This window comes from Perognathus longimembris, chromosome 6, assembly GCF_023159225.1.
Source record: "Perognathus longimembris pacificus isolate PPM17 chromosome 6, ASM2315922v1, whole genome shotgun sequence".
Taxonomy (NCBI): Eukaryota; Metazoa; Chordata; class Mammalia; order Rodentia; family Heteromyidae; genus Perognathus; species Perognathus longimembris.
The window spans coordinates 78,928,496-78,940,730 of NC_063166.1; the positions used below are offsets into that span (position 1 = coordinate 78,928,496).

General features: G+C 49.7%; 1 protein-coding gene across 1 annotated transcript in view; it reads right to left on the reverse strand.

Moving 5' to 3' along the window:
- B4galt5 (beta-1,4-galactosyltransferase 5) overlaps positions 1-11,550 on the reverse strand; it is a 45,891-nt gene extending 34,341 nt beyond the window's left edge. Inside the window, exon 1 of the mRNA XM_048349607.1 lies at positions 11,401-11,550. Within this exon, the coding sequence (XP_048205564.1) occupies positions 11,401-11,515 (115 nt within the window). The 5' untranslated portion in view covers positions 11,516-11,550. The remainder of the gene's footprint in view (positions 1-11,400) is intronic.
- Positions 11,551-12,235: the final 685 nt, after the last annotated feature.

Consider the following 12,235-nt stretch of genomic DNA (forward strand, 5'->3'; position numbering starts at 1 on the left):
ACATGATTATGAGTAAGTTAGAGTCATTTCCCTTTATCACTCTTAAAAAGTTGATTTAATAGTTTAGAATACTGTTCCACAGAACAAGGCTGGTGAGATTGTAGATCCTAATTGCATATGACTCATTCTGTAATGTCTGATGACACATCTCCTGCCAAGAAAGCCCAAGATTCACAAGGAAGAGTCTGTTCTTCATGCTTACAACACATCCTGAAGCTACAGCTCCAGTCCATGCGAACTGTTTTCATATGTTAATTATGCAATTAATAAACTAGTAGACCTACAATTCTAAATATTCTTAGCATGTAGCATTTAATTTGTGGCTACTGGGAATTGGTCCTAAATACAAACCACAACCTCTACCCAAATCTGCCCTGCTCAGATAGATAGATGCCTTTTGCCATCCTTGCCCTGAAAGCACCAAATCAGCTTTCATCAAAACTGACGTCAACAGCAGTAGGAATAAGCAATAGATTTCTCAGAAGAAAAGGCACAGGGAGTCAAAGGACACAGGTCCTGACAAGCGAGCAGTGCTCCCTGAGGGCCCCTGGGCACCTAGGGACCCCCAGCAGCAGCAGCAGTGTCAGGAGCCCAGGGACCTGCTCTTTCCACTAGCTGAGCAGCACCTTCCATGTGAGGCCAGCACCAGAAGGGCACATCCCCTGCAACTGTGCGGCTCAGGGCTGGAAGGGAAGGGACACCTGTCTGCTGAGCACTGATTAACTGGTACTGGGCCCTGCAAACGTGTCCAGTAATTTCACAGTGCTCCGGTGAGTTTACCTGCTGCTTGTCATCCTCCCCACAGATAATAAGGTCTGGCTCAGCAAAGTCCAAACCACGGTGAATCCCAGCCACACCACAGGAAGGGGAACATCTGGATCATACTTGGCCTCCTTGTTCTCTTCCCCTGGTCCTTTCACACTTCATGACAAATCCCAGATGACACCAAAAAGCTACTTCTATCAGGGCACTGGTGGCTCACGCCTGTAATTCTAGCTACTCAGGATCTGAGGATTGTGGTTTGAAACAGAAAAGTCCATACAACAAACTACTTAGGAAAAGCTGGAAGTGGCACTGTGGCTCAAGTGGTAGAGTGCTAGTCTTGAGTACAAAGAGGTTCAGGGCCAGCACCCAGGCCCTGAGTTCAAGCCCTAGGATTCACTTACAGGGGTCCATTATCCGATTCACCTTTCTGTATGCTTATATATTCTATAATAAAATTATTATTAAGGGGAAAATAATCCCCTTAACAAAAGCCAATTCAAAGAAGTAGCTTTTAATCATGAGCTCATTTTTACTAGTCACAAATGAAATGCAAATAAATCCAAGCTTTAAGATCCCTAATACTTTAAACCAGAATGGAAAGGAGCCACACATACCAAGTTAACAATGAAACAAAACTAACCCAAAACCAAAAGCAAACACCCAGTTTCCTCCCCTCCCACACTGAGCCCCCAGCACAGGCCATGCAGTGAGATTCCAGCAGCCCCTCCAGCCTCCCTTTCCTTAAAAATACTATCCCTAGCCAGGCACTGATGGCTCAAGCCTGTAATCCTCCTGGCTAAAGTGGTAGAGCAAAAGAAGCTCAGAGATAGTATCTAGGCCCAGAGTTCAAAACCCAGGACTGGCAAAAAATAAGAAAAATAAATTTAAAAATTTTGCCAAAGGGGCTGGGGATATGGCCTAGTGGCAAGAGTGCCTGCCTCAGATACACGAGGCCCTAGGTTCGATTCCCCAGCACCACATATACAGAAAACGGCCAGAAGCGGCGCTGTGGCTCAAGTGGCAGAGTGCTAGCCTTGAGCGGGAAGAAGCCAGGGACAGTGCTCAGGCCCTGAGTCCAAGGCCCAGGACTGGCAAAAAAAAAAAAAAAAAAAAAAATTTGCCAAAGGACCTAAACAGACATTTCTTCAAACAAGTGTACAAATGAACTAGCAAGGTATGCAGACAATGGAAAGGGGGACACTGACCAAGATACATTGCACTTAATGAAGTGCCAGACTTTGAAGTCAGGCCCCACTTTACCACGTGAACCCCACTTTACCACGTGAACCTGAGATAATCAGGCCCTGTGAGCAAACCCAGGACAAGCTTATTAGGGCCCAGCCGGTCAAGAACTCTAACCGCTGGGAATGCTTAACTCTAACCATCCCTAGAATGCCTCGAGCCCTGAGCCAATCAGATTTGTACTCATGTCCGGGTCTTGCTTGCTTGAACACCTGATTGCTGTAACTTTGTTTTTTTGTCTTGCTTGAACACCGAATGGCTGTAACTTTGTTCTTTGCCTTTATAAGCCCTGTGTAATCGCAGCTTGAGGCTTCCTCCTAACCTCCGCTGTATCGGTGGGTAGGACGAGGCCTGAGTTGCAGCTCGCTTGAATAAAACCTTGCCTTGCTATTGCATTTCAGCACGTCTGAGTCTCGGTGGCCTTCTTGGTGGTCGTTTCGCGACTTGGCACAACATTACAAACTGATTTGTTGATTGAAACCCCTGTATACAACTAGACAACCCTGCCCTTGCTTCGAGTCCTGCCACACCCTCCTGCACCCAGTCCTTAATGCTATTCTCAGTGGTCACCAGGCCGCTCTCCACTCTCTAAGCTGCTGGTAATGGATGCAGAGTCCAAAGGCAGCCCTGAAGCAATGAGGAGGCTCTCTGGTGTCTGGTCACCCCTGTTACCTGGAGAACAGGAACAATACTAGGGGAGAATAATTGCTTATTCAAAGAACCGGAGGAGAAAGGGAGGGGCAGAGAACTGGAGAAGAGAAGGTGCCCTGAATTATTTAGTGTGGCGCCCATGCTTGGGAAAACACTGCCGCCGCGGGCAGATGGGTGGATTCGCGGCCGGCAGATGGGTGGATTCCGAATGCTCCTCTGGAGGAAGCCACAACAGAAAAGAATTGCTGGGTCAAAATGTAAAATGCATTCGCCCTGACCACCCAACTACTGGAGACCCGGCTCTTCTACTTGCTGCTTAAAAGCTCAAGTGCAAACTAGAGGACAGGAGCAACTGCAGATTAAGCCTAAAAGGATTGCCCTGAGCACAAAACAGTCTAGAAGAGAAGGAAAAGGGGAGAATCTCCTAAGGTCTGCAAGATAGGGTCCCCACACAACTCCCTCCACGTTTTCCCTTTGCCCTGACATCACACATTTCTTCTTTCCCTCTTTGTCACAGACTTGAGTGCAGATGTTCTACATTCTGCGTTCCAAGGCCAATATCCTAAAAATGTCACCATTCCATCCTCAGCTCCCACTGCTCCCAACCCTATAACCAAGACCCAAAAGGGACATGAATGTGTGCTACAGTCTCCGTTACCTAGTTATTGCAAAGTCCACCTGAAGACTGATCCTGACTCAGTCTCACAGCATCAGAGCGGGAAAACATGGCCCAAGGAAAGATACAATAGATCTCTGGAGCTCCGTGCCAAGTTCTTTTAGGTGCACATTCTACTCCATTCTCAAGCACCCTGAGCAGAGCAGTCTCCTGCTACCTGCCCCTCAGTCGGGGGGAGACAAGCCCACATCTGCCTGATTTCTCAGCTAAAGCTCCTTCTGATGCTACAGCCCTGACTCTGCGCTGGTAGGAGGGTCCTTCCTTTCAGTCTCCTACCACAGGCCCCCACCCTCCCACAACAATCCAGCCAACCAACACCCGAGCTCATCCCCGCCTAACAGCCTTTAAATGCACAGGTGTCTGGACCTGCAACAACTTCCTCCAAGAGGCTCCCCATCGTTCCCAAGGCCATCTACATTTACCTTGTCTATGATCTCACCACCAGAATAAAAGCAGAAGACGAAATAAAACCTCCCACTAGAATGAGCGCTAGGCTAGCAGAAAGCCTCTGATACTGACTTCTGGATTACAGCGCGCGCACACACACACGCACATGCACACACACACACGCACACACTCCCGCACCCAAAGTCTATCAGTCAAGATGAGGTATCTAAACAAATAACTCTCCACTGCCCCTCTCCTGGGTCCGAACCCCCATCCTACTGAGGGCCACAGGCTTCATGCTGCTGTCATCTCTGCCTCCTGTGACAAGTCTTGTCTTTTAAACTACAGCCTGCACCTTACACGTATCTTAGTAATTCTCAGCTATGGACAAGTTAATGACTCGGCCTGGACTTATTTGGTCTCCTACAGCTGAAACATGACACTCAAATGTCAGAATATTGACCCACAGACTTTCATTTCTTTACAATGATGTACAGACACACAGCAATGCTGGAACAGGAAGAAAAACGGGCTCCCCATGAGCGCCTCCTCTTCCCTCTCCCCTTCTTCTTCCTCTTCTTTTCTCGTCCCCTAGGCCTCCAGGACCATGTAGGCCCACACCTAATCTGCTGACTTCAGATTAGCCTTATCTTCCTGACAGTGAACTCCACTTCCCTCCACTTCATGACAGGCCTCAGCTCCTCCCAATACAAGTATGTCTGCTTTATGTGTCTGGGTGTACCCAACACTACAGAGGGAAGGGAGGCCCCCCCCCCCCCACTGCTTTTTAGTCCCCTTTCCCAAGAGCCCTACTGCCAGAGGTATGGTAAGACAGGCCCTCCTTCCTGGCCTAGCCTGCTCAAGGGCGAAGAAAACAGTCAGGAATGGACACAGGAGTCACTACTGACAGCAGTATTCAGGTCTCAAAATAGTAAGTGGAATGGTTTGAATGGCTAAGAACTGTCCAGAACTAGCTAAAGAAAATCTCAAGCCAATACCAGTGGTTTGTGCCGGTCTATTCGGAAGGTGGAGGTCAGGTTGGAAGCCAGGGAAAGGTTCTCAAGCCCCATCTCGAGCCATAGCTGGGTGTGGTGGTAAGCACCTGTCATCCCAGCTATGGGGAAGATGAGGCTGAGAAGGAGCAAGGTTCCAGGCCAAAGTTTACAAGATCACCATCTCAACAGAAAAAGCTGAGCATAGGAGCACTTCCTACCTTACACCCCAGCTACAGTGGGAAACATAAAGTGGTCCAGGACAGCCTGGGCAAATAACAAAACCCAATCTCAAATATAATTTACCAGCCAACCTCCGATGGCTCACACCTATAATACTAGCTACCTTAGGAGGCTGAAATATGAGAATCACGCTTCAAAACCAGCCTAGGTAAATATATCCAAGACTTTTATCTCCAGTTAATTACGAAAAATCCAGAAATGGAGCTGTGGCTCAAGTGGTAGAGCATTAGTATTGAGCAAAAAAGCTCAGTGACAATACCTGGGCCCTGAGTTCAAACCCAGGACCAGAACACACACACACACACACACACACACACACACACACACACACAAATAACTTAAGCAAAAAGGGCTGGAGATGGCCTAGGAAGAAACCAGCTTTGAGTACAAACACCAGAAGAGCAAACAAACACCCAAACCCAAGATCTCGCTTCCAATACAGGAAGAACTGTAGCGGTCACGAAACATCCCCAAAGTCTTATTCAACTGTGATGCTGCCGTTTTTTTCACTTCAACCTGTTCTTCAAATACAAATTCTAAGAAACATTAAATATATGAACCCAAGTGTGGGGATGACAGGAGAAGAAGGTGTTCTTCACAAGATATCACAGTACTGGGGCTTGAACTCAGGGCCTTGTGCTCTTGCTTGGGTTTTTCCCACTCAAGGCTGATGCTCTACCACTTGAGCCACATCTCTGCTTCCAGCCTTTTGCTAATTGGAGGTAAGGGTCTACCAGACTTTTCTGCCTGTGCTAGCTCTAAACCACAATCCTCAGATGTCAGCCTCCTGAGTAGCTAGGATTGCAAGCGTGAGCCACCAGCACCAGGCTGAGGATTTTTCTTTTCTGTAATGGCACTAGAGTTGAACTCAAGGACTTCTTGTGAGCCACACACCCTTAGGTTTCTAAGGTGAAATAGTCCACATTTCCCACATGTACTTCATTCTAGAAAAGTTCAGGATGAAGGCATAACAACACAAGGTACTGTCCATGCTGTACTTGACTGAAAGAAGTCTGAAGCTTTCTGTATCTCATCATGTAAAACATGTGCCTTTTCTAGGATATTAAGTCTCATATCTCGGGCTAGGAATATGGCCTAGTGACAAGAGTGCTTGCCCCGTATGCATGAAGCCCTAGGTTCGATTCCCCAGCACCACATATATAGAAAATGGCCAGAAGTGGCGCTGTGGCTCAAGTGGCAGAGTGCTAGCCTTGAGCAAAAAAGAAGCCAGAGACAGTGCTCAGGCCCTGAGTTCAAGCCCCAGGACTGGCAAAAAAAAAAAAAGTCTCATATCTCTACATAATACAAACCTATTACCAGCCTTCTGTACACTAAGACATTTCACTCCTGTTATTGAGGGATGGCTTATTTTTTGTCAGTAGCAGGGCTTGAACTCAGGGCCTGGATGTTGTCCCTGAGCTACATCTTTGTGGTCAAAGCTAGCATTCTACCAACTGAGCCACAGCTCCACTTCTGGTTTGAGTGGTTAGAGATAAGAATCTCACAGGGGACTGGGAATATGGCCTAGTGGCAAAAGTGCTCGCCTCGTATACATGAAGCCCTGAGTTCGATTCTCCAGCACCACATATACAGAAAATGGCCAAATGTGGCGCTGTGGCTCAAGTGGCAGAGTGCTAGCCTTGAGCAAAAAGAAGCCAGGGACAGTGCTCAGGCCCTGAGTCCAAGCCCAGGACTGGCAAAAAAAAAAAAAGACTCTCACAGGGAATTTTCTGCCCAAGCTGGCTTTGAACTGGGATCCTCAGACCTCAGCCTCCTGAGTAGCTAGGATTACAGGCATAAGCCTCCAATGCCCGGATGTATGGCTTTTTAAAACACTCACTTGCTTTGCAAGCAGCTTTGAGGTTTTTTGTTTTGTTTTTTTAAGCATCAAGATGAGAAAAATCATGTGACTTTCCCAAAGTCAGGTGGGACTGGAATGAGAGGTTCCCACTCAGCGCTCTGGAGGCCGAGGCTGGGGGATCTGGGTTCATATCCAGGCCGCCTCAAAAGAAACACCACCACCACAAAAGAATTGTGTCCTGCCTGCCAGAGCGAGCCCTAAATCAAACTTTTCCTAGAACTGAGCAAGCCAAAACGGAAAAAACCATTCCTCGTTCCTTTCCTCAGCAATCAAAAGAAGAAAATGTCCTTTAAGGGGACAGAAATGTAAATAGTAAAACCGTTCAGTAAAGCATCAACTATTATCCACCGTGTAGCAGCACCTCTCCAAAACCAGTCCATTTTAACAACCTCAGCCAGCAACCTCAGCACGCCCTTGACCACCACGGAACTTACCAAGGTATGTTCAAAATCAGCACATCAGGTATGGGTTGATAAAGAGTTCACTTGTTATCTTTCAAAAGACCTAGTCAGACTGGAATATCGGGAGCACTTTGAGCTCTTACATTTCTTAAGTTAAAGGTTATAAATAAATTGTTTTCCTCTGAGCCCTGAATGGAAGAGAGATGTTTCAACCTGGCAGGTCAAGGAAGGAGATGAGCCCAGGCTGCACAAAGCTGGGAGGAACAGTGCCACATTTTATCACTTTGTTCAGCCTTTTTCAACACACCCTTCTCTCCCACTTCCCACCCTGTCTTCTGCTCTCCTATCTTCAAGTTACTGATATAAATGCCACTTCTGCATTAATAACAAAATATAACATCCAATGGAGCCATATCTTTAAAAATATTAACTGGATTGGGGAGAAAATGTTACAGTAGCTAAAAGGACTTTATAGACACACAGTCATGTTTAGGAATGTTTCCTACACTCCAATTTTTAGGTCTCCTTTCATAAATGACCCTCAATCCAAGAAAACTGTTCTTTGCTCTTAGATTATAAATCACCAAGATTAAGAAATAGCAGCAGAGATGCGCACGGGAGGCTTGTGACTGCAATCCTAGCTACTCAGAAGGCGAAGTCCCAGAGAATTGTGGTTTGAAACCAGTCTGGGAAGAAAAGACCATAAGCCATGCCCTGGTGGCTCACATTTGTAATCCTAACTACTCAGGAGGCTGAGATCTGAGAATTGAAGGTTAAAGCCTGGAAAGTCTATGAGACTCTTAGCTCCAATTAACTGCCAGAAAAAGCCCACAACCAATAAGAAAGAAAGAAAAAATGGGAAAGGAGAGGGAGGGAAGGGAGAGAAGGGAGGGCGGGAAGGAGGGAACATAAGCTAAAAAGTCTCGTCTTCAAAATAATCAACAAAAACCCACGCTGGAGGCATGCCTCAAGTGGTAGTGTGCCAGCTGAGTAAGCAAGCTGTATAAATGAGAGACTCTGAGTTCAACGTTAAAAAAAACGAGCCAGGCATAACCCTAGCTATTCAGGAGGTTAAGATCTAAGGATTGCAGTTTGAAGCCAGCCCAGGCAGAAAAGTCTGTGAAACTCTGAACTCTAATCACCAAAAAAAGCTGGGAATAGAGTGCTAAAATCTCAGGGACAGTACTCAGGCCCTGAGTTCAAGCCCCAGGACTAGAACAAAACAACAAAAAAGCCACCTAGCAGATCTCATAAATAATAAGCTAATGGTCAGGTTGAGGTTTTGTCTAGGCCCATCTGAACATTTAAAAGGAACACGATTATATCCTTGTTCCAAATTTAAGTCTACCCATTTCTGAGCAGAGTTGTGATGCCCACTTGGCACTGCCAATCTCATTAGCCCTTGAGTATGTAATTACAAAGCAAATCAAAAGCAAGAACTGGAAAAAGTTAAATCTGGGAGTAAAGTCTGCCACTTCCCATTTGCCAGAAAACAGACTTGTCATTATCTGGAAATGTAGTGGAGACTGAGCTACAGTTGATACACAACTGTTTTTGACCTACAAATATGAGTTTCATATGGTTAGACCTAATGTTATTTTCTAAGTTCATCATCTAAATAGCTGTCTCAAATAAGATCGTCTTAGTCCAAGACACATAAAAATCTGTTATTCTCTGAGCTGCTTTAACTTTTGGAAAGGATTTGCCACCCCACCATCCAAAGCTAGTAAATATTTGAAAATTTAAATTCATTAACGAGAAAACCAAGATGCGGGGCTGGGAATATGGCCTAGTGGCAAGAGTGTTTGACTCCTATACATGAAGCCCTAGGTTCGATTCCTCAGCACCACATATATAGAAAATGGCCAGAAGTGGCGCTGTGGCTCAAGTAGCAGAGTGCTAGCCTTGAGCAAAAAGAAGCCAGGACAGTGCTCAGGCCCTGAGTTCAAGCCCCAGGACTGGCAAAAAAAAAAAAAAAAAAAAAACCCCAAGATGCTAGATAGCTAAATGGCTGTGTTGTATGAACCCCAAGACTTCACCACACCATTCACCGTCCCCCTCCCCTTTCTTTTGGCAGCACTAGAGCTCAAAAATCGGCAAGCACTGTACCACAGAGCCACTTGACCAATCCCATGAATAGACACGGGGTCCTCAACAGACCTGATCGTTCAAACACATATAAGGAGACAATGATAAAAACTGAAGGCTTATGGGGACTAGCGGCTCATGCCTGCAATCCTAGCTACTCAGGAGGCTGAGATCTGAGGATCCTGGTTCAAAACCAGCCAGGCAGAAAAGTCTATAAGATTCTTACCTTAAATTAACAAATAAAAAGCCAGAAATGGTAGTGTGGCTTAAGTGATACAATAGAGTATGAGCCTTGAGGGGAAAAGCCAAGGGAAAGGATGAGGCCCTTAGCTCCAGTGGGAACATGAAAAAAACATAAAACCTGAGTTCACATCTTTCAGTGACCCAGGATGATTCTAACCTTAGGTTCTAACATGAGCATTTTGAACATGGGCTTCACTGGCCTATCATAATTAAGCTGACAGATTTCATTTCTGTTGGCCAATGTGACTTCTAACTGCTCTAATCAAAAGGGTAATTATCTTACCAGTGATTTATTTTTCCATTTAGATCTAGCTGATTTATGAACAGACCAGAAAAACGTGTCACTTTTAGAAATGGAGAGAAAAGGGGTTACAGTTCTAAGATGCTTCTCAGTCCAAACCCATCACTTTACACCCACTTTTATGAGACTCTAATATCCAAGACACTAATGAGTTCTATTCTCAATTAACTCCAGTAATTAGTTATCCATTCTTGTTCTGCCAGAATTCCTAGCCTTTTATCCTTCTATGCTCTATGAATGAAATCCAGAGAACCACATTCTGTACCTCCCTCGAGGGGAGGGGTCCTTAAGATGGCCGGGGCAATCTGATGTTTCCTGTTTCATGTTTCCAGATCCAACTTGTGGTACCAAATATCAACATTAACCATCAAGTGAAACTACACAAACAATCAAGACATCATCCCCTGCTCTGACTAGAAATGATTCCATCGTGCCAAGTTAACAGAGACTGGCACTGGTTACCAGGCATGCACAAGAGGCCTATTTCCCTATGGCCCACACATCCTTTTGCATACATCCAAATACTCTATAGATTTTACAGTGGCGTCCCAACCATCCTACTCAACCCCTCCCTACCCCCACGGCAGTAGTGGGTCCATTATTCACCCTTAACCCAAGTTTCTTCAAGAGCTCTGTGGTCATATCAAGCCAACAACGTGTATTCCCTAAATCCTCCGCCACCCCCTTTCCTGGGAGTTACATAGAACAGCTGATGCTATTTCTTTATTTATGAAACTATGCATCAACCATAGCAATGTGCTTACATGTGCATGTGCTTAACTTTCATTCTTTAAAACCCTAAGCACTGAGATTGGTAGCCCCCATTTTACAGAGGAGAGAAGCTGAGGCTTAGCAACCTGCCCAAGGTCATACAGGACAGGGACGGGAACCCGTCTGACCTCAATGACCTCTGCCCTTGACCCCCTCCCCCCTGTCTTCCTCCAGTGTCCTGACCGGTTGTGTGTGCGGGAGATTCTTTCTATCCCAGGCCGCCTTCCCTTTAAAGGACAGGCCTCTGAGATGCACTATCCAGGTCCATCTTTCCCGCACCTCCACCTTCCCCCGCTTCCGCCACCCCCCACCCCCCCATCAAAAGCCCGGCACCGTTTCCCCAAGGCCCCCGGCCCGGTCTCTCCCTAGGGCCCGCTGGAACTTCCCTGGAGCCGCCAGGGCAGGTGGCCCGGGACCCAGGGGAGCCGCCTCCACGTCCCCGCTAGCCCGGGGAGGCGCCGGGGAAGGAGCGCGGGCTGCGCGGGCCGGGGCCCCGACCCGGGAGGAAGCCGGGCCCGGAGGGCCGGGGGGTCGGGGTGGCCAGGGTGCGCCCCGGGGGCCGCGGGGAGCGGACAGGAAACGGCGGAGTCACGCCGGGGCGGGAGGGCGGGCGGGATGGAGGGCGAGAAGAAGGAAGGATGGACGGAAGGACCGCCCGGGAGAGGGAGGATGGGGGCCCCCGGGGCGCGGAACCGGGTGCCCGGCCGGGGCTGCGGGGGCCCGCGGGCGGGAAGGCGCGCCGCCCCCCGCCGGGCCCGCGCGGCCGCCCGCCGTCCTACCTATGCCGGGCGCCACATAGACGAAGTAGAGCAGCGACGACGACAGCGAGAAGAAGAAGAGCGCGGCCAGCAGCGAGCGGCGCGGCAGCCGCCGCAGCCCCCGGCGGGCGCGCATGCTGCGGCCGGGCGGCCGCCCCGAGAGCCGGGCCGGGCCTGCTCCCGCCGCTCCGCCGCTCGCGTCCGCCCGCCTGGGCCTCGGCCGCCGCCTCCCGGGCCCCGCGCCCCGCCGCGCGCCGCCGCCGCCGCCCGGGCCCCGCGCCCCGCCGCGCGCCGCCGCCGCCGCCGCCCCGCCGCTCCCAGCCGCCGGCCGGGCCACATGAGGCGGGCGGGGGCCCGCGGCCGCGCGGCGCAGCGAGGGGGCGGGGCGGGCGGGGCACGGGGCGGGGCCTGCGCCTCGGGCACCGTCGCTAAAGACCCGCGCGCGCCGACCGCTAGGTCCCCCACCCCTCGCCGCCAGGCCCCCGCGGCGGCGCGGCGGCCCGCGGGCAGGGTCGTCAAATGGCGACGGCCCCTAGCCCGGCGCGGCCACCGCCCCGTCAGTCGTGCGGGGAGAGCGTCTCTGATGTTCAAGTGGTTTCCGCACTCGGGCGCCCCGCACGGGGGCTGAGGGGCCGTCCGCCGGGTCTGACCTGCCGTGCAGCCCACTGCGGCGGAAGGGCCGGGCTGGATCGGCCGGGCTTGGGAGCCGGGCCCGCGGCGCGCCTCCTCCATTCATTCCTGCCGCCTTCACCTTCCGCGGCCCGCCGCGTCTCGGGAAGGTCTTCCCGGGGCTGCCACCCTGTGGGGGAGAACATTAGCCGGTCCTGGTGGGTCCTAAGCCCGGGGAGGCAGAGCA